Source organism: Pogoniulus pusillus, chromosome 2, assembly GCF_015220805.1.
Source record: "Pogoniulus pusillus isolate bPogPus1 chromosome 2, bPogPus1.pri, whole genome shotgun sequence".
NCBI lineage: Eukaryota > Metazoa > Chordata > Aves > Piciformes > Lybiidae > Pogoniulus > Pogoniulus pusillus.
In genome coordinates, this window is record NC_087265.1 from 35,620,033 (window position 1) to 35,647,934 (window position 27,902).

At 46.2% G+C, this 27,902-nt stretch overlaps 1 protein-coding gene across 2 annotated transcripts in view; it reads left to right on the forward strand.

Moving 5' to 3' along the window:
• Positions 1-797: 797 nt before the first annotated feature.
• The window catches only part of PLEKHM3 (pleckstrin homology domain containing M3), a 95,257-nt gene continuing 68,152 nt past the window's right edge, over positions 798-27,902 (forward strand). For both annotated transcript variants that reach the window (XM_064160962.1, XM_064160971.1), the window contains exons 1-3: positions 798-915; positions 12,541-13,398; positions 25,292-26,227. In XM_064160962.1, the coding sequence (XP_064017032.1) occupies positions 12,756-13,398; positions 25,292-26,227 (1,579 nt within the window). In that variant the 5' untranslated portion in view covers positions 798-915; positions 12,541-12,755. The remainder of the gene's footprint in view (positions 916-12,540; positions 13,399-25,291; positions 26,228-27,902) is intronic.

Here is a 27,902-nt window from a genome sequence, read left to right on the forward strand (position 1 = left end):
GCTGACTTCCCTGGGACAGGGTCAGTGCAACAGCACAGCCTCGGGACGTCCAACAGGTACGTAGTGCTACAGAGAGTAGCCTGTGTGCTCCAGACGTTAAAATTCAGGTGCATCCCTAATCTGCACATGGGTATTTCTTGCTAGAAGGTTGCATTGTTGGGTGGGGTGCCATGCTACATACCTATGGAATAAGCCATCTGTAATTGTCTTGCCCCCTTTCCCGGCTTTAGGTAACAGGTTGTGCCAAAGATTTTTTTTGCTGCCCTGAGGCTGTATGGATTGATACATCCTGCTGCTCCCTGCAGCTCTCACTATATGGATTGATACATCCTGCTGCTCCCTGCAGCTCTCACTGCTGCTCCCTGCAGCTCTCACCGCGATAAGAGTTAAAAATCCGGTTAGGATTTTGTGGTTTTCATCCCTCCCGAAGTCACGTAGCCGGTCCCTGAGAATCTCAGCCGATTTAAACAGGGACAGGTGCAATTTTACCCCTCACATTTATGTAGGAAAACTTGAAGTGATTTCCTTTTTTTTTTTTTTTTAGGGGAAACAAGAAGCTGGGACAGGCCAAGCCGCTCCTCCGCCATCACCAGCGCTGGCGCAAGGCCGGAGAGGTCCTGCCAGCTGCTGGCGTGGCTCGGCCACCTCTGCCCCAGCATCCCGAGCGCCGGGGCTGCCGGCGGGGCGGGCGGCGCTAGCAGGAACCTTGGTGCCGCGGAGCCGTTTCCCGCGGCGACCGGGACGGCTTTGCGGCAGGACGCGGGCCCGCCGCCCGGCAGCAACGCGGCGGCGAGGAGGAGCAGCGCCGCGCTGTGCCTGCACGCCGGCGGCTCCGCGCTACGCTGGGCTGGGCCGGGCCGGGCCGCGGCCAGTCCCTCCTCGGAGCACAGGCGGAGCGCGGCCCCCGGGCGCCAGGTAAATACCCGCTTTGGTCCGTGGTCGATGCGGGGCTTGAGGGGTCTGTGAGATTCTCCGAGTCCTCCGAGGCGGGCAGCCGGGCCGGGTTTCTCGCAGCCTTGCCGTGGTGCTTGCCCGCCGAGTGCACAGGCGGGCGAAGTGTGAGGAGCCGGGCGCGGCCGTGTTTGCATTTATAGCACAGACGTCTGCAGTCATGTGTCCATCTGGAAAGACCCGTCCCCGTGTGCACAGAAAGGCCCTGTGCCTTCGTTTAACCCCGCGCTCCGCAGGAATTTGGGCAGCTCCCCACCGGTGGGATCAAACTTCAGCCTGTGTGGCACCGTGTGCGGGCGTCGCGCTCTGTTGTGACAGGCTGGAGCGTGACATAATGCCCTGGTTTGCTTACAGTGCAGCAGAACCGCTTGCGTTAGGGAGCAAGCACACAGATCAGTCAGTGGACTTAGACATTTGGGAATCAGATAGGCCCGACAGGGACACTCTGTTACGTGGGAACGTGTGCTAGCTAGAGCATCAGCAGGAGTGCCCGGGTCACTGGCACTGCGCGGTGAAATGAAGGAAGAAAGTGCAGGTCAGGCTTGTGTAAGGAATGATGGCTTGCTCCTAATCTCTTTTCTGTTCAGCAAACATGCATTTATGGCCCTAAGCTGGCAAAGATTTACAGACCAATCTAATTTTAAGCACTGCATAATCGCACTAAGGGACTACAAAAAGTCGCAGCAGGGCAGAATAGGAAAGCATCTGAGTCTTAGCAGGACTAGTGCCCATGAACAGTGGTAGATTTAATCTCGCAACTTCAGAGGCTAATTTATGCAAAATTAGTGAATGAAATTTGGGATTAAAGATCAGAAATTGAAATGTGAAGCAGGGCATTCCACATAGTGGAATGAAGCATGGGAGTCTACAGTAGCTGCATACATCATTCCTATAGAACGTTATCAAACCAGAGTCACATCATGCGTTAACATTTACATTTCATCAGATGTTTTGAGGTTTTTACTGGGCTTCTACTAAGATCTCCTGTAATAAAGATACAGTTACGTTTAGAAAGCAGCAAGTGTTTGTGCAGAGTAGGTGCATGTGTCTGTAGCAGTACCTATGGTTACAGCCAGTCTGTGGGGTTAGCTCTTGGGGGGGGAGGGCTGCCAGGTCGTGAGGGTTTGGGTTGCTGTGGTAGTTCGCTACCTTCAGTATTGCTTGGAGCAGTGCTTCCTTTTATTCTCCTGCCCCTCCTCTCCTAATAATTAACACGTCAAACCATCATGGTCCCGACTGTTTGAAAAAGGATGGCTTAGCTTGAGACTTGAAGTGAGTTTGTTATTAAACACTACCTTTCCATCAGTATCAGCATTCAGCCACTAATAATTTCAGAAATCCATGTCTCACTTCAGAACAGCTTGTCTGAGCTCTTTGGCTACTGTGGTTAGAGGGAGGAGTGGCAAGATCAGGGCTACTTGGCTGAGTGGCAGGCAGATTTGGATGTTTGGTATATTTTCTTACAGCTGTGTTATGATCTCAGGGAGAAAAGGCTCCCATCTTCTTATGGAAGATGTCATTTCTTACCCTCGGCATAGAGGTTATTATATTGCTATTTACACCAGCTGGTGCTTCATCTAGAAAGGTCCCAAAGTATCTTCTGCATTCTGAGTCCTAGTTATAAGAAGAGGAGTGTCTTCATCTGACAGCTCCCTTTCTGTATGTCCTCTGTTGCTTAAGTGCAGCCACCTCAGGGTGCAGCAGGGTGAACACAACATCTGAAACCTCAGCAGCTTGATTTCCAACAGTCTCTGAAAATGAGTTATGGAGAAGCAACGTCCCCAAGAATGTACCTTTAATTTCAGCTCCAAGTGGAAGTGTCTTAATTTCTGATCATTAATTTAAAAAAATCAAACCAGTCTTTTAAGGGCTCTCTCTTTTCAATGTAGTTCTAAGAAAGTGTGGAGTGAGGAAATGCTTCTAAACTTTCAGTTTACATGAACCAAAAATGTTGGTTAAAAAAGCCCAAACTTGTCTCACCTGGCATATAGATTTCCCCTACATCCTCTCAGGAGGTAAGATGGCTACAGATAAAATTAGAAGTATTAGATTGAGTCATGTTGTTTGTTGTTATCTTAAGTGTCTAGTTGAATCATTTTCCTCTAGTACTGGAGGAAGTTCATCCTGCACCTCTGATACTCAGTTCCCTAACAGTCTCTACAGTCTGTGTTGAACTTGGGAGGTAACATGCTGTTTTGTGATACTTGTCTGCCTATCAGAACAGATAGGAGATCTTGTAGCCTAGGGTGACATGTAAAATGCAAGTCAAACAACGTTAGACAAAACTCTACAAACAAAGCAAATGAACCCAAGCATAGAAATCGTTCACCTTCCCTGGGGTTGTTATTTGAAATTACAGATATGTTTAAGACCACACATCAGCACCTCAGGCTAAATCACTGCTTCCTTTGTCCACGTGAGTTTTGTACATGAATTGTGAGTTTGACATGCTTGGATCTGGATGATCTATATGAGTGGTGCTAGGACTCAGGAGAGCTTCTGTTCCCCTATGCCTGATGTTCTTCCCTGTGAGATCAGCCAGCCAACAGGCAACATGCACAACGGGGTAGCCTGTATTTTAGTCTTGATGTAACCTGTGAAGGTGCCTGCATGCTGATGGGTTTGGCTTGCCTGTAGCCTGGGTGGAGCATCACTGTCAACTAATTCCTCCTTGCCCAGGATCCTTTATCCCTTTCGGAGTCCCAGTCCAGCAATTGAGATTTCAGATGGTTACTCATCCATGGGAAGTGATGCAGCCCCTCATTACTTGGTGATGCTTTCCCACCAGAGTGGATGTTTGTCGTATGGCTGCAAAGCAAAGGAGTCATAGTATCATAGAAGCAACCAGGTTGGAAGAGACCTCCAAGGTCATCCAGTCCAACCTAGCACCCAGCTCCATCCAGTCAACTAGACCATGGCACTAAAAGCCTCGCCCAGTCTTTTCTTGAACACCTCCCGGGACGGTGCCTCCACCACCTCCCTGGGCAGCCCATTCCAATGGGAAATCACTCTCTCTGGGAAGAACTTCCTCCTAACATCCAGCCTATACCTCCCCTGGCACAACTTGAAACTGCTTTCCCTTGTTCTATTGCTGGTTGCCTGGGAGAAGAGACCAACCCCCACCTGGCTACAACCTCCCTTCAGGTAGTTGTAGACAGCAGTGAGGGCACCCCAAGCCTCCACTTCTCCAGGCTAAACAACTCCAGGTCCCTCAGCCTCTCCTCATAGGGCTTGTATTCCAGGCCCCTCACCAGCTTTGTCGCCCTTCTCTGGACACGTTCCTGTACCTCAACATCTCTCTTGAATTGAGGAGCCCAGAACTGGACAGAGTACTCAAGGTGTGGCCTGACCAGCGATAAACATCTTGGGTGAGCTGTACAGCAGACAGTTTCTAGAAGAGAAAGGCTTTCTGTGATCATCCTTCTTTACTGCTGGGTCCTCCTTGGTCTCTGGGCCTGCTTTGTTCTGGCTGTTGTGCACTTTTCAGCTTAGGGTTTCTTGCATTTTAATTATTGTTTCCAAAGTGCAGTTAAAATCAAAGCTAGTGTACACATAACTACTGTTTATTATTCATTACTGTGTGCTCATCATTGGATGAGCTGTTCTGTAGCTGTGATGTGTTAGTTCCCTGTACAGACAAGATGCCTGGGGAGCTTCCTTGTTGAAGGTGCTGGGTCATGGCAGCAGCTGAGGAAAATCTATGCTTCACAGAGCAAGACTCATGTCTCTTTGCTAAGGGTTTGCTTTCCCTCACAGAATATGACATTCTTTGTCCCTCTTGGTTTACCACTTTCTTCATTTTAATCTTTTCTTGGTTGTGTCTCGAGGGATTGTGTTGTTTTGTTTGGTTGGTATGGCTTGGTTGGTTTTGTTTTGTTTTCTGGAGTCTGGAAGAGATCACTGCTTTCTTTTAGCTTGATTGCAGTAAGGCATCAAGTTAATTGCAACTGTTTCTGCTCTTCGTGTCTCCCTGGGTCTAGCAGACAGGATATGGCAGTTATTTTCATCCTTAAGGGCAACGAGACTATAGCAAACAGGTGGGTTAGCAGCGTGGAAGTGGTTCTGCTTACATTCACAGTTGTCATTTGTAGTGCCTGGTCCTACAGCCATGCATTGCTGACCAGAAGACCTTTTTCTTTAGGTTTTGGGAGCTTTTCTTGGATGTGACCAATGGTTTTGTGCAGGAATATCAGTCAGAACATATTTCTGTAAGACACTTTAAAGTCAAGAGTGTCTGAAAATTTTAAGCAATTGATTTCTAAATTGTGTGTTGGGGAAAGAGGCTTTTGAAGAGGAGCTCTGAAAATGTGATCTAAAGACAATTGTTTGGACCATGTTGAAACAAACATTGACTACTATATGGAGACCTCTTTGAAACTGTGATTCCTTGTTCCACATGAAAGGTTTCTTTCAGCTCTATCTGCTTTGTGAGGTGCTGTAAATTTCACCCAGACATTTAAATGATTAATCTATCAAGCCTGTGTGCTGTGTTTCTCACTTGGTGTATACAGCAATTGATCACCTGGGGTTTTGGAATCACTTAGGGAGAAAGCTTGCCTTGTGCCAAGGAGACAAAATACAGCCAAGACAGAAGAAAACGTGATAGGTTGCACAGTGGTGGTGTCCTAGCTGATCTTCAGTCTCTGCCATCATCCCTTATGAAATTCACAGATTCACAGATTGCACTGGGTTGGAAGGGACCCTCAAAGGTCGTTTCATCCAACCTTCCTGCAGTGGGCAGGAACACTTCCAACTAGGTCAGGCTACCCACAGCCACATCAAATCTGATCCTGAATGATTGCAGGGATGGGGCCTCAACCACATCCCTTAATGAGACCTGTTCTAGTATTTTAACACTCATTGTGAGGAACTTCCGACCCTGCTCCAGTTTAAAACCATTGCCCATAAATTCCTAGTTAGCACATAGAGAGATGCCTCTCCAAATTGAGTAGGAAAGGCAAGTAGGAGTGTAGCTTTCAGTCACTGCTCAGAGAGCTGACCACTGGTTGTGTGGGATTATGACCACTAGGAGTGTAAAAGTTTTACACCAGGACTGCTCTTTGGTTATATGTGGATGGTAGACAGTACAGTGGACCTAACTGGGGGCATATGCTGAGGCTTCGGTTCCAGCAGCTATGAAACTGTGCTTTTCTACAGCGAAAATGGCCAACGTGGTCCCCATCCACAAGAAGGGTCGGATGGAGGAACCTGGGAACTACAGACCCGTCAGCCTGACCTCAGTGCCAGGGAAACTGATGGAGCAGGTTCTCTTGGGGCCAATAACTGCGCACCTGAGGGATGGCAAAGATCTCAGGTCCAGCCAGCATGGGTTTAGGAAGGGCAGATCCTGCCTTTCTAACCTGATCTCCTTCTATGATCAGGTGACCTGCTTGGTGGATGTGGGGAGGCCTGTGGATGTGGTCTATCTGGACTTCAGCAAGGCCTTTGACACTGTCCCCCACAGCAAACTGCTGGCTAAGCTGTCAGCCCACGGCTTGGATGGCAACACTCTGTGCTGGGTTAGGAACTGGCTGGAGGGCCGGACCCAGAGAGTGGTGGTGAATGGTGCCACATCCAGCTGGCGGCTGTCACTAGTGGTGTCCCTCAGGGATCAGTGCTGGGCCCCATCCTCTTTAACATCTTCATAGATGATCTGGATGAGGGCATGGAGTCAGTCATCAGCAAGTTTGAAGATGACACTAAGCTGGAGGCAGATGTGACTGAGTTGGAGGGCAGAAGGGCTCTGCAGCGGGACCTTGACCGCCTGGACAGATGGGCAGAGGCCAATGGGATGGTATTCAATAGCTCGAAGTGCAGGATGCTGCACTTTGGCCACAACAACCCCATGCAGAGATACAGGCTGGGGTCGGAGTGGCTGGAGAGCAGCCAGACAGAGAGGGATCTGGGGGTACTGATTGATACCCGCCTGAACATGAGCCAGCAGTGTGCCCAGGTGGCCAAGAGAGCCAATGGCATCCTGGCCTGCATCAGGAATGGTGTGGTCAGCAGGAGCAGGGAGGTCATTCTGCCCCTGTACTCTGCACTGGTCAGACCACACCTCGAGTACTGCGTTCAGTTCTGGGCCCCCCAGTTTAGGAAGGACACTGAGATGCTCGAGCGTGTCCAGAGAAGGGCGACGAGGTTGGTGAGAGGCCTTGAGCACAAGCCCTACGAGGAGAAGCTGAGGGAGCTGGGATTGTTTAGCCTGGAGAAGAGGAGGCTCAGGGGTGACCTTATTGCTGTCTACAACTACCTGAGGGGTGGTTGTGGCCAGGGGGAGGTTGCTCTCTTCTCTCAGGTGGCCAGCTCCAGAACGAGAGGACACAGCCTCAGGCTGCGCCAGGGGAAATTTCGGCTCGAGGTGAGGAGAAAGTTCTTCACTGAGAGAGTCATTGGGCACTGGAATGGGCTGCCTGGGGAGGTGGTGGAGTCGTCGTCCCTGGGGCAGTTCAAGGCAAGGTTGGATTGGCACTTGGTGCCATGGTCTAGCCTTGGGCACTGTGGTAAAGGGTTGGACTTGATGATCTGTGAGGTCTCTTCCAACCTTGGTGATACTGTGATACTGTGATGCTGTGAAAAGGGAGGGGGCTTCTGGCTGGGAGAGAGACCTATATGCCACCATGCTTTGAAAGAGCTTCTAGTCAGAACAAGGTGAAGAATACTTGCTGAGTAGACTTTGCAACACTATAAATAGAATAGAATGTAAATAGAATAGTTTGAGTTGGAAGGGACCTTAAAGATCATCTAGTTCCAATCCCCCTGCCATGAGCAGGGACACGTTCCACCGGACCAGGTTGCTCAAGGCCTTGCCCAACCTGGCCTTGAACACTTCCAGGGAGGGGACATCCAAGACCTCCTTGGGCATCCTGTTCCAATGTCTCACCACCCTTACTGTAAAGAATTTCTTTCTAATATCCAAGTCTAAATTTACTCTCCTCAAGCTTAAATCCATTCTTTCTCATTCTATCACAATAAGCCCTTAAAAAGTCCTTTTCCAGCATTCTTGTAGGCCCCCTTCAGGTATGGGAAGGCCACTGCAAGATCTCCCCAGAGCCACATTTTCTCCAGGCTGAACAGCATAAACGATCACATCAGCGTGGAGATGCTGGCAAGAGGTCTCTCTGCAGTGCCTCACAGTGTGCTGCCACTGCCAGTTTTTCAACTCGTTCTGCAGGCATTCTGTGCCAGTGGTATATAGAAGCTCGTAGGCAGTGAGAAAGACTTTGTGTCTGATAGTCAGACATCTCTGAAGCTTCTGCCCATTTGGGTGTGTCCACCTGACAAATACAGTTCAACCTCTTAATTAAGAGACAGCACCTAAGTCTTCAGTTTTGTGGGTTTTCAGGGTTTCTGCATGCAGAGCCTGGTTTTCAGGAACTGTCATTGACCCAAATGTGTCCCATTTAGATTCTGGGCAATGCCTGTCTGATGTGACCCACAGACCTAGTCAGAAGTCCTTGTAGCTGCAAAGCTTGTAGGCTGTGATTGTTCAAGGTACCACTGGAAGACATCTAGATTACGGACTGAGGTTGCTCTAACTGACAGGCAGAAAAGCTCATTAGGTGCTAGCTGCTCCAGCCCTAGTAGATTGTATTCAAAGAGGCTTTTACATCCATCTTCTCTTCAGATGATCTCATGTTCGCATGGGGGCTTGTCACATTCTATAAAGTGGGTTTTAGAGGTCCAGGCCTGCAATACGCAGAAATAAAAGTCTCTGCAGCCACTGGAATTTACTCTGCTACCAAATTGTTACCCAGTTGAAAGAATATCTTTGTTTTCCCTGTTGGCATTGGAGTCTCACCCTACAGCTAATATGCAGCCCAAGATAAGAGCTGATTCCCACAGAAGGTTCCAGGGGGCTGACAAGAGGATAGGACAAGCTTTCCAATGGCTGAGGCATCCCTGCTTTCTATTTGTATATTCATAACTTTTGAAACTCCTCCCGTGCTCTTGAGAGAAAATTCTCAGAAATGCCCAAATCTTTGATTTGCCAAGAGTTTGAGCCTGGGAGTCATTACGAATCAATGAGACTTGGGCACTTTTAACATTGTTGCCCATTCTTTCCCATCTTTTGCTGGCTGAGAACTTCTCTCATGTATGCATTTCCTTGTGGACATATTGCTTGTGAACATCATTGGTTGTTCCTTTCTAATTCTCTCTCCAGACACAGGAGAAAAGAGGAAGTCCCTGTTTATCTGTTGTGTATCACTCGTTGTTTTATACATCTCTATTACTTCTGTACTGAAGAGGAGGTCCTGAGAGCAACAAAACCAACAAGACTACTTACAAAGTTATGTAATGCCTCCTTCCTGCTTTCCCCCTCTGTTTCCCAGTGTTTTCAAATACATCTCACACTAACCACTTGTGTGACTAATTTAGAGAGCCCCATGTGGTAGCACTGCCCTTCTAGAAAGGATAAGGGGTTGAATTATGCCTGCTTCTTTGTTAGCAGGAGGGTGAAATTAGACCTGTTTCCTTTCCAGTGTTGAGCAGCAGTTCAAGAACTGTATCTTTGCTTTATCATATCTAGTTGAAGTTCCCTGTGTGGCTCAAAAGAAAAAGAAGGAGAATAACTGGAAATAGGATGGTGGCAAACCCTGTTTCATTAAGAAACCAAACTGAAAGGTGCCACTTTTATATATATTTTTATAGGTGGAGGATGTTTGATTGCAGATTCCCAGTGCTAATGGGAATTACTGACATAACTCTTTGATTTAAGGAGGTTCTTGGTGGTGTAGGAAGAGAGAGCCTGCCACCATTAAGGTCACCTTTCACACCATTATTGGGCAGGTCAAACAGACTTGTTTGGAAGGTACAAAGGCTGCAATGTGTGAACTATGTGATTCAGGAGCCTGTCATCTTCTCATGACCTTGTGATTCAGCATCTTGCTGGATATGACGTCAGTTGGTAGTTCAGCATCACCACACCTGCCTGCATGACACTGGATGGTTCCAGTCTCACAGGATTCAGAGAAACATACAGCCACATGAAGCCTCCAGCGTTTATAAATGAGCATATTTAATGTGTCAGATTTCCCCCCTGCTTTCTGCCCTTCCTAATGATTGAAAGAATTTAAAGAACAGAGCAGCATTGCATCTAGTACCAGTTCTGGATTCCTCAATTCAAGAGAGATGTTGAGACACTGTAATGTGTCCAGAGAAGGGCAACAAAGCTGGTGAGAGGCCTGGAACACAAACCGTATGAGGAGAGGCTGAGGGAGCTGGGGTTGTTTAGCCTGGAGAAGAGGAGGCTCAGGGGTGACCTTATTGCTGTCTACAACTACCTGAAGGGAGGTTGGAGCCAGGTGGGGGTTGGTCTCTTCTGCCAGGCAACCAGCAACAGATCAAGGGGACAGTCTCAGGTTGTGCCAGGGGAGGTATAGGCTGAAGTTCTTCCCAGAGAGAGTGATTTGCCATTGGAATGGGCTGCCCGGGGAGGTGGTGGAGTTGCTGCCCCTGGAGGTGTTCAAGAAAAGACTGGATGAGGCACTTAGTGCCATCGCTCTTGCATTAAAGACATGCCATAGAAGGATATAGAATGAGTGCCTAGGTTGCACTATATCATGTTGCTTAGCCTGTTCCTGGAGCTTCCAGGCTCTAAGGTACAAGGGAGCACCATGCAGTTCTGCAGTTGCTTGCGGGACTGAGCATCAAGTGTGAACTCCATGCTGCTGGAAGTTGGCAATGCAGATGTGCTCAGGATGACTTTATTTCCTGTCACAGTCAACTGACACAGTTCTACATCTTTACAAAGAGCCTATTCTCACACTGTTCTTCTTTGAATCCACTCCAAATCTGTTTCGTTCAGCCTTCTGGTTCCATTTCTGGTTTTGCCTTCAGTATCTTACTCTGTGTTTACTTACAGAAGCTAATCCTTGTCCTGGTTCACTATGAGGCTAGTGAAGTGAATTCTTTCAAAGAGATAAAGGGAGAAAGATCCCTATGTAAAGGCTTGAAACTGCCCAAGTTATGTATGTGATTATTTATTGGTTTTGAAAGTTACTTGCTTGGAGTGTGTTTGTAGAGATCGTGGTCTGAACTGTTGATCTGTTAGGAGAAAGATGAGCTGCTGCCTTTGAACATAACTGTGTCATGGTTGGCCAGAACTGAAGCCAAGATGGGAGGAAGCCAGTGGACGATGGCAGAAGTTGGTTTGTGCTACAGGATTCTGTGCCCCATTCTTGGGGGGCTGCTGGCCTCCTTTCTCCCTCGGGCTTGCTATAGGAAAGGGTGCCTATTTTGAATGACTTTGCTAATAGTAGCTAGGCAACTAGACTGTTCTGGATTAAAAAAAGGAGAAACTTAAATAGAAGTATTATCTGTGTTTGATGTTGGTTAATAGATTTTTTTTTTCCTAATAAGTGTAAATCTTCATGGGTCCTGGTAGCACTTCACCATCATTCATAAGCCAATGAACTGCTAATTATCAGCCCTACCCAGGCTAATTAGTTCTGTTAAGAGCATATTAATCTAGGCAGAGTTCTGAGCCAGTATAACCCTGCTGCTTCTAGGACTTGAGCTCATGTGGTCTCTGACTTTGGGCTGTTCTGCATGTGCAAGCTCTAGGTTCTGTGATTTCTCCTAACATCTGTGAGAGCTGTTCTCCCACTAGCACAAATCCAGTCACCAGGTCCCAGGAGCTTGCACACGTTTGACCAGTTCCCTCCCAATTTAGACGTACCTGCCGTGCACTCTCCTCAAGCTTGGGAGCATTGTGCATGGAGCTTCAAGAGGGGAGAGGTTAGAAGGCATCAGACTTGGTGTGACAGTCAGCAATGAGACACATCCTTATTGCACCACGAGGTGTAGAAACTCCTCTTCCTCCTCACTGGTGTGAGCTCAGGTGGGTCAGTAGTCCTTTTCAGTAGTTCTAGCCTTAAAACCTTTTGCTATTCTGATGTGTTGCCCAGTGAGTAAACAGCTTGGACATAAAGATCTGCAGATTTGGGGTGGTGCAGGATATGGTATTGGTTTTGCTGCTAGGATGTGTTGTCATTCTGGGACCTAGTTTGTCATGTGGTTTTACTTAGGTTCCCAGTGATATTCTAGAGAGCAGCACTCTGCAACAGCCTAATAGCATTGCTATTAGGTAACTACCATGGCACTGTTTATGCGGAGAAGCAGGCAAAGTAGCTGCTGTAAAACTCATGTTGGTCTTCTCTAAAATTTGGGGTGCAAGAGGTCTGGTAGAAAAATGCATACTATTTCAGGTTGGTTGGCTTATTTATCTAACCCTTTGTTTCTTGGCTTCTTCTTCCAGCCCCATGGAGACCTGTATTAAGCATTCGCTAGGTGATTCTGTAGGCATTTGTGATGCTGATCATTACCACTTCTCAGTGCAACTTTCTAAAGCTGGATAATACATGTTATCACTTCATTTCCCCTTTATCCTGCTCTCTGCGGTACACAGAGTTCACACATAGTGAACAACAGAAACCCCAGATGGGTTCTTCATGCACAATGATCTCAGTGTCAGAGTAAGGAGAAGGTAAACTCAAGGGGAATGTGACTGTGAGAGGAGTGATTTAATTAAACACATTTATCTAGGAAAAGGCCCTTACTGACTTTATGTTTTGCTTTGCTTTACAGGTACTCTCCATCATATGAGCTTATTGCACAGAGGGACTGTAGCTCGCTTGATGAATGGATGTTAAATATCCCATCTGAAGACAAGTTGATTTGCTTCCTTTCTATCATTTAAGATTGTAGTTGGTGAATGTATTTGCTCCACCATTTCTAAGTTAATAGTGTAACGAGGACGTGTGTGAAGCTGCTCTTTCTCTGGATATTGATGTCATATCTTAATGCATTGTGACGCCTCAGGCTCACCACTGACACAGGACATGGAGGCTCTTGAAGTTGATGACATTAGCCCTGCCTTGGAGGTGACTGAAGAGTTTTTCAATAGTTTTGATACTAAACTTGAAAAGATTGTGCAGCCTTCTGAGGTTTATGGTGTACAGGAGGTCCCTGAACTGGTTGGGCATGAGGTATTTGATCAGATAACAGAGAGCAGGAATTTGAGGAACGTCGCCACGTTAGCCAAAAGTAGCCTCCTCTGGGACCATTGCAAAAATGGCCTATTGGAAACCAAAGCTCAGACAGCATTCCCTGCCAAAGACCAGCGCGTGATGCAGAGGGCAACAGCTGCTGACAACCTTGGTTGGGCAGGGGAAGGGGAGACAGCAGCTTTTAACATCTTCAATATCTGCCAGCGGAGAAGAAACAGGCCTCGCTCGGTGAACGACATCCTGGTGCAAAACGAGGAAGCCTCCACGTTCAAGCCAGGACACCACAGATCACGCTCTGATATCAGCCATGTGAACTGGGGAATGGTCTTCACGGGCACCTACCTGCAGCAGCCACCTGCACCTGGTCAGGACAATAACTGTGCTCTCCTCTCTTACCTGGCATTAACCAAGGGAAAGGACATCCAAGGAAACACAGGTTTGTGCTACTGCATTAATATTTTTAGTGTTAATATTTATCTTCAAAGGCAATGGCATCTTAAAAACAAAACAAAACCAAGAAACAAATTAAAAATCCCAACTATGAGGTAGCTCTTAAGAGGATAGAAATCATCATGGCTTTGTTGTCTTTGATACATCTCTGTCTGCCTGCCTAAGGATCTGCTTTTAAACCAATCTTGACTTCTGTTCCTTTCCTGCTTTGAAAAACTAACCTTGTTTTACTTTTTTCTTCTGTTTTGTTCAGTTTGACACAGGTAAAAAGTAATTTTTGTATTTTTCATAATTTCTTTATCTGATTTTCCTGAACTAAACCTTTGAACACTAAAACTGTTAGGAGAATGGCAAATCCAAATGGGAAGTTTACCTGGAAGTTAAAAAGCAACTATTAAAAAGAAGGCATACAAAGCTTCCCTGTCAGGCCTGAAGTCTCTGCTGTTTCTTTAGGAAATGCTGACTATTCAGTCCATAAAAAAATAACAAAAGCCCAGGCATGCAGTTTATGCTTGTCAATATTAAGACATCTCTGCCAGCTTTGTATGGGATACAGGAAGTCTTGTTGATCTGACTGAGTCAGGTGTCTGCAGTGCGCCATCTCAAGTGATGTTTCAGCAAATGATGCTTTTCCTGTCTCAAGCACTGCACTGGAAGAGGTTGTGCTCAGGGCTTTGTAACTGATGACCCTGTGCCTCCATCTCTATGGTTTATTTTGCAGGTGCCAGAAGTGGACTGGACACCTACAGAAAAGCAATGCAGCTGTTTGAAATATTTTCTTAATTTAACAAAGGAATTTAGAAATCAAAAGGGTATTGAAAGAGTGCCTGTGTGCATGTAGTAGAATGGCTCCAGTTATGGATGGGTAGCCTGTTCAGGGTTAAAACCTGCCTTTTGGGTTAGGTTTTCCAGTAAGTCAGTTATTTTGGAGCCTGAAAAGCAGATGCCTAAAAGTTTGTGGATGCATGCATATACCAATATATATATACAATATGTAGGCATGTATGCTATGATACAGATGCTGTATCCCAAAGAGCTCTTGGTTGACAAGGGCAAGTACACCTGCTGTTACTTTTGTTTGAAGAGATACATTGCTTCCCACAGAGTGAGGTATTTGTTGTGTCCTCTCTGTGGAAGGGATGCAGAACAGGAGCACACCTAGAAGCCTAGAGATAGAACTCTGTTTTCATCAGCTGTATCCTCAGCATCTGATGGGTTAATTTCACATGCAACATCTGTATTTGCCTACAGAAACACCATTAATATGTGGATATTAAAGGTCAATACATATCCTAGTTTGGCTAGGACAGGATTTAAGTGTAATGTTTTTTGGCCCAATTTCCCCACAGAAAAGGAAGGGAGTTCTGTTCCTTGCACTGCTAATAGTAAGAAATACCAAAGTCATTCTGTGTTTAATACCAGTTCATGTGCTTTTTCAGAGGGTGTAGTTTCAAACCCGTAAGAAGCAAGTCACCAGTCCAGCTGGTGCTGAGGAGCAGAGTGCGAGGCCAAACCAATCTCCTGTCATGAAGGTGCACCCTACTGCATTGCACCTCTGTCTAGGGTGAAGCAAATTACATTCCACTCTCCCTTACACCTGCAAGACAGTGATATGCAGCTTTTCATGAAAGGAAGCAAAATGAAAAATAGAAGCAATGAGGTAGGGTTTTGTTCCCTTTCAGGCAACCAAAGAAATTTTATGAGGAACTGCAGTGCTGGGATGCCATTGCTTCCAAGTCAGGGGCTGCAGTCTCTCCCCTCAGTGAGAGTCTCTGAGCTTTCAGAAGTGAGATTGTTTTCAGTGTTGTCTCCCTTCAACTGTGGCTCTCAGTTCAACTGTTCCACTTTGCTTAGACACAACAAACCCCAGGGAGATGGTGGCAGCTGGTCTTGCATATCCAAAGTCTCAGTAAGACTTCAAACCAGTTTGACAGCTTGTGATGGTTTGGGGGTTACCCCGCCCCCCCACACTTTTGAATTTGCCCCAGCTAACTCAGACGGACCCTGGGAATATAGATGAAGCAATTTATTTACAGCTAGCAGAATTTACAAGCAGCTATTTACAATATATACAGTTATATACAATTATATACAGAAATACACAAAGGATAAACAATACAAAAGCACAACTCCCCTCCCAGAAACCTGAGTCCCCAGGAGGGGCTCTCAAACCACCCCAACACCTCCCCCCGGTCCCTCTCAACCTTACCCCAGTTCTCAGGAAGAAGAGAGGTGCAGCCAAGAGGTTAGGGAGCAAGGTTAGTAGGAGCAGGGTTAATGAGATGTGACCAGGTCTAAGGCAAAAGCAAGAGTGAGAAACAAAATGGAGAAAAAGTCTTTCTTCTTCCCAAAGTTCTCAGCGTGACTGTGAGAGAAGTTGACATCAATTGTTTTTCATTTCACTGCCCGTTATCTAGTTCTGTTACCAAAACATTCTAGCTTGCTTCAAACTAGCACACAGCTTGATAAAAAACCTTGCATGATACAACCGTAGAGAGGAAAAGACAAGAAACAGCTCTGTGTACAGCTGACTCTAACCGTGGGATTCCTTAAGCTTGATTGTGCCCAGGACCCAGTCACCCCATCACAGTGTGTACCCAAGGTGTGCCAGTTTGATCCTAGTAGTGAAGTTCAGTTGTACTCTTCCTACTCACACTGTTTAAATGCAGTTAATTGAGTGAAGTCTTTCCTCCATACAGAAGAAAGTCAACAAGCAGTATTAGAGTGCGATATGCTCTCTAGCACTATGATTTCATGCTGAGCAGCTTGTAGTTGCAAGTTGTAACTGTGAAGACCTCCTGAGTGCAAAGCAGTTGTGTGAAGTGCAGTGATACTAGCACTCATAAGAAAAACAGAAATTGACAGATGAAGAAAACTTTTGGGGTTTAGACTGGCTGCAATGGTGCCAAGTACCTTATAGCTTAACTGTTTCACAGCTTTTCTGCAGTACCAGGAACTAGTCCCATTGCTGTGCTCACTGCTGCCAGAAGTGTAGGTCTCTTCAAAATAGCTTTTTTACAGAAGAGACTCAGCATGGTGGAGTTCTGGGATTTTGGAGGCAAAATGAGCAAGGGAAAGTAATTAATTATTAACAGTGGCTGAAGAACCTCCCACAGAACCCACCTGTAGCACAATAGCAGTTAACACCTCTAAGGTGCTCATCCAACACTTTTCTGTTGCTTTTTTTCAAAGGTACAAGTCATTTGTCAGTGCTTGCTGCGTGCCCTACAAGAACATCTCTGCCTGAGATGTTTGCAAACGTGAATACCTTTTTTGAGGAAGGAGAATTTCTGTGTTCTGAAAATGCACTCTTGTAACCTGTTTCCTTAACCTGTTTTGTTCAGCTGCTGTGCAGGTGTTGGAAGATAGCCACAGTATTTTTTTCATTCTGTTTACAAGCGAGCTTGCCGTAGAGTTTGCTGCTGCTGTGTACTGAGCTGAAAAGAGAAAAGCAGGACAGTAGGTGTTGAGATATGTGTATTTGGGATGGGTCATTATTTTCCACAAAAGACCAAAAAATATATCTTAAGGTTGGCTAAAAGCTGCAGGCATGGTTGAAGGGGTTAACATTGCCACAGCGTGTGGAGACATCCCTTTACAGGGCTTTAATACAGATTAAACTAATGCATGTGGGGTGCCGAGAACAAGTTCAGCCACTCCTGTCAGTCCTCAGTGAGGTGAAGGACTTCCCTGTGGAGCCTGCAGAGGTCTCCCAGTCCTTCTAGGCTGTTTGCTTGCTGCAGAGATCAGCTCTTCACAGTTTTTTGCCCTTATCTTCATAGTGTATTTATTACTATGAGCTTATCTCTTGCCACTTCCTTGTTTATAATAAAAATAAAATTAAACAGGGTCCTTCCCTGTGCTGTGAAATAAAGGGATCTGTAAAGAAGCTGTGCCTTTTGGGACAGAGTCTCCTTAGCTAGACATGCTGGCAAAACAGCTAGTGTGCTGGAAGTGAGCACTGTGCTGGGAGCAGCATAAGGTTTTGTACAAGGTTTTGTGTTTCTGAGCATGTGGCCTGGCAAACAAAGGGAGAATGCTGTTTCTATGGCATCCTACAAAAGCTTGCTTAGGTGATTAAAACACAGTGTGTGAGTAGTTATCTTTGATAGTCATGTGCATGTGTTCATTCAAACACAGCCACTCCCCAGAATATGAGTGCTGTAGTACCTTTCCTGGGTAGCTGTTTTGTTTGCCTGCCATGCCCATAAGCCTGGAGAGCTCCAGAACTGTCATTCTGCTAAGCACCTGCACACTGACAAACTTTCCTTACTGCAAAAGGCTGTCATCTTGTGCCCCTCTCTAGCAAACAGCTACGGAGATAGTCAGCCTCATTGATTTTGCACTAAGCTCTGTCAGGAAGCCGAACCAATAGGGTATTTGCAACACTGTGGCGTGGCAAAACGGGCATGTCAGACAAAGGTGACTGACTTAGAACTGCCCAACAGGCCCAAATTGTGCAGTGTCTGAGACCAGAATTTCTCCTCCTCCTTTCAATTAATTGGTTTTAAAAATGCCTCTTTCCCCTCCTCCATTCTCCTCACATGTTTTTATCTGGCTGGGAGCCTAGCCATCTTTTGGGACACTCTTGATCTTGAACTCACTTGTGCAGGGCATGTTTCAAACAAGGCTTGAGTCCCTCCTCATACAGCTCGTGTACATATTGCATACTTTCCTAGTGTGGTTTTGAGATGTAATTTCGTCTGAATATGTATTTATGAGCAGCACACCACTAATTCACAAACTGAGGACTGAAGGTGGTCCTTGAGTTCTGAGGAGTCATTTACTGTGCTGCATTCTCTTGTTCTAGCAATGACATGGACTTTGTGCCATTTCCTTTGTTTGCTAGCCTCACCTTTGGCAGCAGTAGTTGTGGTGGGTACTAGCTCTGTGCCTGTGACATTGGCTCATGCAGCGTTTAGATGTGTGCTGAGCAGGTTTGTGGTGAAGCAGCATCAATTGCTGCTCTTGTCCTGCTCAGGGAGGAGTTACAAAGACATCTAGCTGGAAAGGGGAGGTGTGGCAAGTACTGGGGCTACTGTGAAGGTGGCCATAGATCTGTAGAGGTGTGCAGTATTGGAAGCGTGACATGCAGCCTTCCAGTGCTGACCAGGTAAAGCCTAGCTCCTGACCCATCCATCTGCTGGGGAGATTTCTGAAGCTTAATTGCCTTTTGAGGTTTTGCAAGACATTGCTGTAGCACCATCTTTTGTCTGTGGTATGTGGATGCTGCACATCCATGCAGACCAACAGGCCATTAATTGCCACTGGGATAGCTGAACATTATAGGCGTTGTGTGCGGAAGATTATGTTGCAGCCATCTGAGAGGCAGATGTGTGGAAACAATGGTTCTGCACCTTCTCTGGAGAGCAGAAAACCTCAAACTACTTGGAAATAATCCTGGAGGTATCCAGCCAGTTGGAGAACTTGCCCCATAGTGGCCAATTTATTTTCATCATTAAAAGGTAGTGAAGAAACAGGTAGCTGTACTGCAGAGATCTGAGGAGCCAAAAGCGTTATTTAAAATAGAAGGCAAGTTGGATGCTTGGAGTCTCTAAGCACCAAGGACCATCTGCAAATCTAGCAAGTGGTAGCCTCTTCTCCCAGGAGAGTACATGTTAGATACACCACCACAATAAGGAAAGGGAGAGTGAGAAGAGAGAAAGAGAAGAAAGGTACTTTGCCCAAGATCAAATGGGAGCGTAATTTGGAGAACCTGACTTCAAATTACCTGCTGGATGATACTCCCCCACTAACCCCTCTGGCTAATTTGGGAAGTGCAGTACTTGTTCCTTACAGGTTCACTCCAGTTCACTATCTGGGTTTGGGCACTGAAGCTGGAAGGGCCATGGGGGCTAGCAGACAGCAGCAGCAGTGAAAGGGGTAAGCTGGGCAGCTGAGGGGAGGGAAATAGGACCTACTCCGCTCTCTTGCTGTGGAAGGGTGCAGTGGTGGAGAGGGGAGTGTGGTGAGAGGCGATGGGAGTGGCTCACATACAGTGAATAAATTCACGGTGCAGGAAGGTTGTTGGGAAGGTTGTTCTTTATGGAGATTTTTGCTCTGGAGTTACAGCACTCTGTAAAGCTAAAGAACAGTTTTCACTTCCTAGGGCAGTGCTGATTGCTTCCACTGATGTTGTGATGACTTTCACAACTGAATTTTCAGGTTGGTTGCTGTTATTCCCTTAGTGGTGTCAGCTAACTCTCCTAATGTGAACTGACCCTGTTTTCATAGTTTTGACGGTCCCTTTTACTCTGTTTTCCTTTTTTTTAAAGCCAAATTAACCAAAATCGTTAAAGAAATAATCAAACCATCTTTATTTGGTATTTTTGTTTCTTTTGCACTGTGTCAGTATGTACAGGGTGCTGGTACTTGGCAAATGCTATGCAAGTATTTGACTTGGTTCAGAGGAGCAAAAAGGATTGGATGGGAGTGGCTGGGCAGCTGGGAACCTGTGGACTTCAGCAGATGCTTGGATGTTTTTCATACAATGCCTCACTTGGAAGGAAAGACATAAAGAAATTAAACATTCTTTATACATCTGTTTAGGCAGTCTATTCAGTGAGGAGCTTACTTTTGGTGAACACCTAAGCCAGTCTTGCCAGCAATACACTGCTGTAAGAGTTTGCAGATTCAACATTTTCAAAGCAGGTTTTGTTTTCCCTATGCCTAAAGAGAGATGAAAAAGAATGCATGTCCTCCTGGTGGGGAGAGTTGCTGGGTTTTAATATAAAGTAATGCAAGCTGCTGCCTAGTTACAAGTCCTATTGCTGTAGTGGTCACTTGAAAAGAGGTGGCATTGGGAGAAGAAGCCAGATTTGACTCCAAGATAACCATCTACTGGAAATGTTTGGGTAAATATCAATGCCATTATTTCAGGACCAAGTGGAATCAGAAATATTGCTTGAAAAAAATATTCCTACAGAGCCATATGAGAAAATAGGTGGAAAGACTGTATTTTTAAGTAGGAGAGAAATGGACCTTGTGGATCTGAGTCACACTGGTTGAGGCACAGTTTGTCCCTAGTCTAGCAAACCTCACCAAGCTGATGATTAGCTCATTTTAGATCTCAAAGATGGCTTCCAAGTTTTGTGGAAACTGGGGAGGAGGACTACTAACAAACACTCTGTGACTTATGTTTATCTCTTACTAAACATTAAAGAATTCAGAGAGGAGTGCTACATCAGGGCAAACCCCTCAGGAACCAGGCAGCTCTGCTTCTGCTCTTCTCCACGTTACTTGGCATTACTGTCATCAGAAATGCTTGTGGTGGAAAACAAGGCAAGTTCTTCTGACATACCAACAGGGATGCAAATACAGTCAGCTGTTCAGGATCATATATCTTACAGACATGCTGAGATGACATTTGGGCCCCCTCTTCTGTGGTGCTGGATGCACCAACTGCCTCCAAAAGTGGAGAGTTACATGTATGCTTGGTGCAGAGTTCCTAGCTGAGACAAGCAGGCAGTTGTCAAAGGAGAGGAGAGACACTGAGAAAGACAGTGCCCTGTTCCCAGCTGCTGAGTCTCCCTTTGTTTCCCTCTGCCTTCTTCTCTTCCCTTGAAATTATAACTCCAAATGGCTCAGACGTGGGCCATTTACTGTGATTATGTCCCTTTTTCACTCTTCTGCAATTTATTCTCCCTGTCTCTATATGGAGGAAAAGAGCTGCAGTTTGTTTGGAAGGTGGCTGGAGAGATGGTAGCATTTGCTCTCTGAGTGGAAAGGTATTATCTGGCACACTGCACATCCAGGAGATGAAGGGGCAGAGGGCTGCAAGGTGTGTGTATGTGTCGCATATGGATTCAACCTTTCTCTGCCAGCATCTATTACCCTGACTTAAACAATACGAGGCATTTGAATTTTAATCAAGTTGTCTGCTGGTTCTGTCCTGGTTAGAGCAAGAGCCAATGAAGCTGATTCACAGGGGCTTGAAGGGAAAAGGTGATGAAGGAGGGAGAGGGAAGTGCCTCTACAAAAGGCAGGAAGGATAGCCTTTCTCTAATTTAATAAAAGACAGCAAACCTGTGTGCAGATGATGGAGGGAGGGCTGGCTGGGGGAAGGTTACGAGTTGTCTTACTATGGAGAAGCTTGAACTGTCATCTGTACTTGATGGAAGTGAGAGAGATTGCAGTTGGAGCTGCAGAAACCGTGCATCCCTGACTGGCTTAATAGAAAGGGAAGATGACTCTAGAATGGCTGCCCATTATCTGCACTACAAAGAGATTAATGTGGGTTTCAAAGAAATTAATGGCTTTTGAGTTAGCACTGAAATACAAATGAATGTCAGGGATGGGGATGTACGCTGAATAAAGTTGGTTCTTTTTGTGTGTGTTTCTGTCCATTTGGGAGGTTTAGATTGGGGTTTTTGAGGTTTAGATTGGGGTTTCAGTTTTCATATTGAGCTGAAATACTCTTGAGTAGCTTACTTGTACCCAAAATGTAGTTATACTGCTTTATTTTCCACCTTTTAGTACTTAGTGCCAATGCAGCAGTTTTAAAAATGATGTTATTTTAGTCATGTAAGCAGGAGGTCTTTGTAGGTAAAGTGTAAAGGACTCTGAACACGGGGTTAAATTCAGGCACTGTTCTGAGTATGAGGGTGATGTGGGAAAGCTGAGGCTGAGCTGGCAAGGCAAATTTAAGGATATAAAACAATTCTTATGTATTCAAAATTAAACTGAAACCTGTCTGCTTAATCCTTATAAATCTTTAGAGTTGGTCTTCACTGAAGAACTAGCCAAAGCTTTTACACTGTTGCTGTCCTGAATCCTTCTCCTGCCCCTATGTGAAACTCTCACATCCAACTACAGCAGTGTTTTCAGCTTAAGGCAGGAGCATGCCCTTAGACTGTAGGTTACAGCCCAAGTTCTACTTTCTCACCAGCTGGTATCAGAAGACCCTTGAATAGTAACTAAATCCCTGAAATACTCTTAGTCCCTAACTCATTGTGCCCCTGGGAGACTGGACGCTCTCACCCATTAGCCAGTGTCAAGAGCAGCTTTGCCAGCAGTCCTAGCCATGTTATCCCCAGTACAGATGAGGATGCAGTAACTTCTATACAGGTTCATCTTTGTCTCTGTTTCCAAGCTCCAGCAAGCCTATTTGCTTCTGTTCTGACAGCTCTGAACTGAAGACATCCTAGATGTACTCGGAGGTGGATCAGGCTGACATGAATAGTAGCTGGTTAAGCTGAAGACACTGAAAATATTTTGTGCCTCCATCTGTCTAACCCTATTACTCTTTCAAAGCTCCAGGGCAGAAACCACGAGTGAAACAGCTCCTCTATTGCTGCAGGTTGTAACGCTGTGTGTCAAAGGCAGTGGGGTTTGGTTTGACCTAATTGTGCTGGGCAGTGGGTGAGGAGCTGTTCCCAGGTGGCTACCTTACTCCTGTGTCAAGAATAGCAGTCTGCAAGGCAGATGGACAACTGGAGGCAGAAACCTCTTCACTTGTCTCTGTTAATTCTGTCGCTGTTCAGCACATGAAGAGTTATTACAGATACCCTGCTGGAGAGGTGAAGTAGAAATCTAATGGGAACAAGGCTGTGTTGTTTTGAAGTGCCAAGTGTTACTAACAGTGAATGCCAGTGAATTTTTACAGGGGCTGACAGAAATTTCTTAGAGCTGTGTGTCCAGCCCAAGGTGAAAATACAACACTTGCATGTATTAACGGTGAGTGAAGTGGTATGAATCAGGTTGGAACAAATCTTGTACAGATACCTTTTTTAAAACCCAGAAATATTTTAGATTACATTTCCTTTAAATTCATGTCACTCTGGGGAGAAAGTAAGCTCCCTTCAAGTCTGCCTTGGGCCTGGGTTTGTAAAAGGGTCCTCTCTGAAGCATCTGAAATGCTGAGGTGCTCAAATATACATAGTTTTCTCTTGCTTTTGTTTTTTGGTCACATCTACTGGTCCTGAGGCTAATTTTCATAAATCAGCAGACCTCTCTAGTAAATGGAGCTGTGCAAAATGTTCTGAGACGTGCCAAAATTGGTGAGGATGTGCTGCCATTTGACACAGTTCTCTATCTTTGTGTTGGGGGTAAGTCTGGGTGCAAGGTGTAGTGCCAGAGTGCTGTCAATGGGAGTATTCCTGTCACTTCTAGCGGCCCCACAGGTGTGCCCAGCAGCCCCAGATGAGGCCTCCCCAGCAGAGTGTGTTTCAGAAAGAGGAAAACACTGCACTGCAGCATTAGAAGTAAGGAATCATAGAATCAAGCAGGTTGGAAGAGACCTCCCAAGAGACCTCCAACCTATCACCCAGCCCTGTCCGATCAACTAGACGATGGCACTAAGTGCCTCATCCAGTCTTTTCTTGAACACTTCCAGGGATGGCAACTCCACCACCTCCCTAAGCAGCCCATTCCAATGTCAGATCACTCTCTCTGGGAAGAACTTCCTCCTAACGTCCAGCCTATACCTCCCCTGTCACTACTTGAGACTCTGTCCCCTTGTTCTATTGCTGGTTACCTGGGAGAAGAGGCCAACCCCTCTCCTGGCTACAACCTCCCTTCAGGTAGTTGTAGACAGCAATGAGGTCACCCCTGAGCCTCCTCTTCTCCAGGCTAAACACCCCCAGCTCCCTCAGCCTCTCCTCATAGGGTTTGTGTTCCAGGCCTCTCACCAGCTTTGTTGCCCTTCTCTGGACATGTTCCGGTATCTCAACATCTCTCTTGAATTGAGGAGCCCAGAACTGGACTCAAGGTGTGGCCTGACCAGTGCTGAGTACAGGGGAAGAATAAGCTCCCTTGTCCTACTGGCCACACTGTTCCTGATGCAGGACAGGATGCCATTGGCTCACCTGGGCACACTGCTGGCTCATGTTCAGCCTACTATCTGTCAGTACCCTCAGGTCCCTTTCTTCCTGCCTGCTCTCCAGCCACTCTGTCCCCAGCCTGTAGCACTGCTTACTGTTGTGGCCAAAGCGTAGAACCCTGCACTTGGCCTTGCTAAATCTCATCCCATTGGCCTCTGCCCACCTATCCAGCCTGTCTCTCTGCAGGGCTCTCCTACCCTCCAACAGATCAACACCTGCTCCTAGCTTGGTGTCTTCCGCAGACTTACTGATGCAGGACTCAATCCCCTCATCCACATCATCAATAAAGACAACAAGTGTGAAGGTCATCCCAGGGTCAGAGGAGGTGAAGGTACTACAGGCGTCAGGGTAGGGATTACCCTGCACTCCAGGGAAGACACGGGTGGGGCAGATATTTTCCTGCTGCCCTGTATGATACCCCATGCTGGATGAGGTGGAAATTTCCTGAAGAGACTGGCCACAGAGGGCTCATGCAATGGCAGGTTTATCCTGGACAACAGCCCCCAGAAAGGACCCATATTGGAGCAGTGGAAAGGTGAGAAGGAAGGAGCAGCAGTGAGGAACTGACCATGACCCCCTGTTCCTCTTCACCCTGTGCTGACTGGGACAGCAGGGAGGTAGAGCTGTTGTGCGTGAAAGCATGAAGTTGAGCCTGGGAAAGAGGAGGACAGGAGGGGAAAGTGGTGTTTTCATTTATATGTGTTTCTCAGTGTTGAAACCTGTTTTAGTTGGCAATAGATTACTTGCTAATATTGTTCTCTTCTAGACTAGATTCTGGGAGAGTTGCCGTGTTTCATTGCCTCTGAATAATCTTGGGGAAATGGCTTTGTTTGTCTGTCTCTCTGTTTCCCTGTCCCCTTTTTGTAAGAAGTTTTGGTACCTCTGGGTAAAACAAGTGCTACCTTCTCATTGGCTCAAGTGTACAATCAGTGTTTGTGTTTGGCTGTTCCTGTGATTCTGTCCTCCAGGTGTATCATGTATGGGCAGGGGGGATGTATAAACCAGAATGAAGGCAATTTGAAGGAATTAATGGTGATGTTCTCATTTTGTTTCCTCCAGAACACAAGCCAATGTTCCCAAATATTCTGAAGAAGGGATACTTAGAAATTCGAAGAGACAATGACACCCTCTGGCAAACCTGTTATGCTGAGCTCTCCCCATACAAACTGTACCTGTATTGCTTGGACAGCAGTGGCAACCAGACTCTTCCCACCGTGTACCCACTCATGCATTTTCAAAGGGTGACTGTTACTGGTTGCATTGAAACAAAGGTGGTGGATGCTGTCATGTCGGACAACTCGCAGCTGCAGCTGAAGGCAGAGTCCTCTTGGGAGGCTTTGGACTGGGGACAGAAACTCTGGGAAGTGGTGCGTGCCTCTGTGCCTGCTTTTACGAGACAGCAGGAGAAACTGGAGAACGTGCCAAAGCCCAAAAACAACAGTGACCTTTCTCAAACCAATGGATTATTAGAGAAGCCTATGGAGCTCTTCTTATCAATGAATTTGACTGAAAACACTAAAGAGTACCAAAATATTCTCAAATCAGGGACTCTTTATAGGTTAACTGTCCAGAATAACTGGAAGGCATTTACTTTTGTTTTAAACAGGTCTTATCTCATGGCATTCCAGCCGGGTAGGCTTGATGAAGATCCTCTGCTGAGCTACAATGTGGATGTGTGCCTGTCAGTCCAGACAGATACTCAGGACGGCTGTGACTCTTGCTTTCAGGTCATTTTTCCTCAAGATGTCCTTCGCCTGCGTGCGGAGACTCGACAGAGAGCCAAGGAGTGGATGGAAGCACTGAGAGCAGCAGCCAGTGCTACTAGGAGTTCAACTCTGAACCCACAGGTTACTCTTAGGAATAAGCCTGGAGACTGGCCCTCTGGAAACGATCTTAGAAAAAGCAAGCGCCAGTCCGTGACCACCAGCTTCCTGAGCATCCTGACCACGCTGTCTCTGGAGAGAGGGCTCACAGTTCAGAGCTTCAGGTGTGCAGGTAAGCAACTGGGCCGCAGTGTCTGCACCCGCTTCTCTTCAGCAGGAAAAGAAAATCACTTGGTAGAGCATGTATGTGTTTTAGCAGCATCCAGCCGTTCCCTGCCTCTCACTTTGGCTGTGAACACTCTGGTGTGCTAGCTGTTCTTTGCTTGCTGTAAAATGTGGAGAAAGCCTGTGGGGTACTCAAGGATTCACCTGCACTTGGTGAGCAGTGCTGGAACATTGGATCCTGCACAGAGATCACTATGTGGGCCAGGGCTGCCTTACAGGGCAGTTGAACCGTTTTCTTGATTCAGGACATTGGAAAGGTGTTCCAGAATCAGAAGTGTCCAGAATTCTCATCCTGTTGATTCTGAACACGATGCAACTTTCCAACTTCATGCACTTTTCTTTTATTACTATGTCTCCTCCAAGTCATTTTTGGAACTCAGTTTTAGTTCTGGGTCTTCTGGGAAGACCCAAAGCATATGTTCCTCCGTGAAATAACGTCATTTGATGGTGTGTTCTAGCACTGAGGTTCAGGGGTGAGCTTATCTTCTGGGTTATTGTCTTGAGGCAGAGGTGAAACCATCACTGCTCTGCTTCTGCATGTAACTGTAAATTTCAGTCAATTTGAACTGACTCTAGTTCTAGGCAAGGTCATGATGGTATTTTCATTTAATTCCCAAACTGGATAAAAGGGACTCATGTCAATGCAGTTCATTATCCTTTGTGGAGGAAATTTGGGCACCTTGTGCTTGAACTATACTTTCTGTCTGGCTTGAGTTATATTCACTTAGACATTGTCAGATATATCAGAAACAGCTTTTCTGAAGGGTTTTCCTCTTTTATTATGGGGGCTGTGAGGGTCTTGCCTCCTCCCCACTTCCCTCCAGGGAAAACTTGAGCCCCAGACGTACTGGATTACCCTCAGACCTCACTCTGGGTGCAGCTGGATGTGTCTCCTCTGGCAGTCACCTACAGGTGGTATTCCTACTCACTTCTTCACAGTGCATAGCACCCACCTGGTAGCCAGATCATCGTAAGGGTTGGCCTCACTGCAGTTAATGATTGGGTCACAGTATTTGACCTTCTGCTCTCGTTCAGTTCTGTGCTTGGCCACAAACTCTCTTTGTGTCAGGTTTTCCTGGGAGTGATTATGTGCCAAATGACTGCTGAAACTGAAGGTGCCTGGGTCCTAGGATAATTCTTGATTACTTGGACACTCCTGAACAATGGTTATGTTTTACCTTCAAGGGTAGTTGTGAAAACTGTAGGGAGGCTGTGGGAATGGGTCAAATAAGTATCCCCAAGGTGGATCCGGCCCAGTGTGTTACCCAACAGGCAGCCTTGTGAAACTCAGGAACAGAGCAGAATTAACTGCCTCATTTTAGTATTAATGCCCCGGGTGACATAAAAACTTTATTCCTTTCTCTCGCTTCTTTTAATTCAAAGCTCAGTAGAGGAACAGTTTGTAATTTTGTCTCTGACAGAGGGCCAGGAGAATTTCAACTGAGCATTTCCAGTGACCTCCTCAAGAATAGGATCAAGCCCTGAGATGTCAACAATGTGATGTCTTCAATATGAAACAGGTTTTAGGCTTGTGTGATGTAGTGTGGAGCAGACTTTTCTGTGGGAAAGGGTGCATTTCCTCTCCCAAACACTGGACAGTTCATCTGCACTTAGTCATGTAT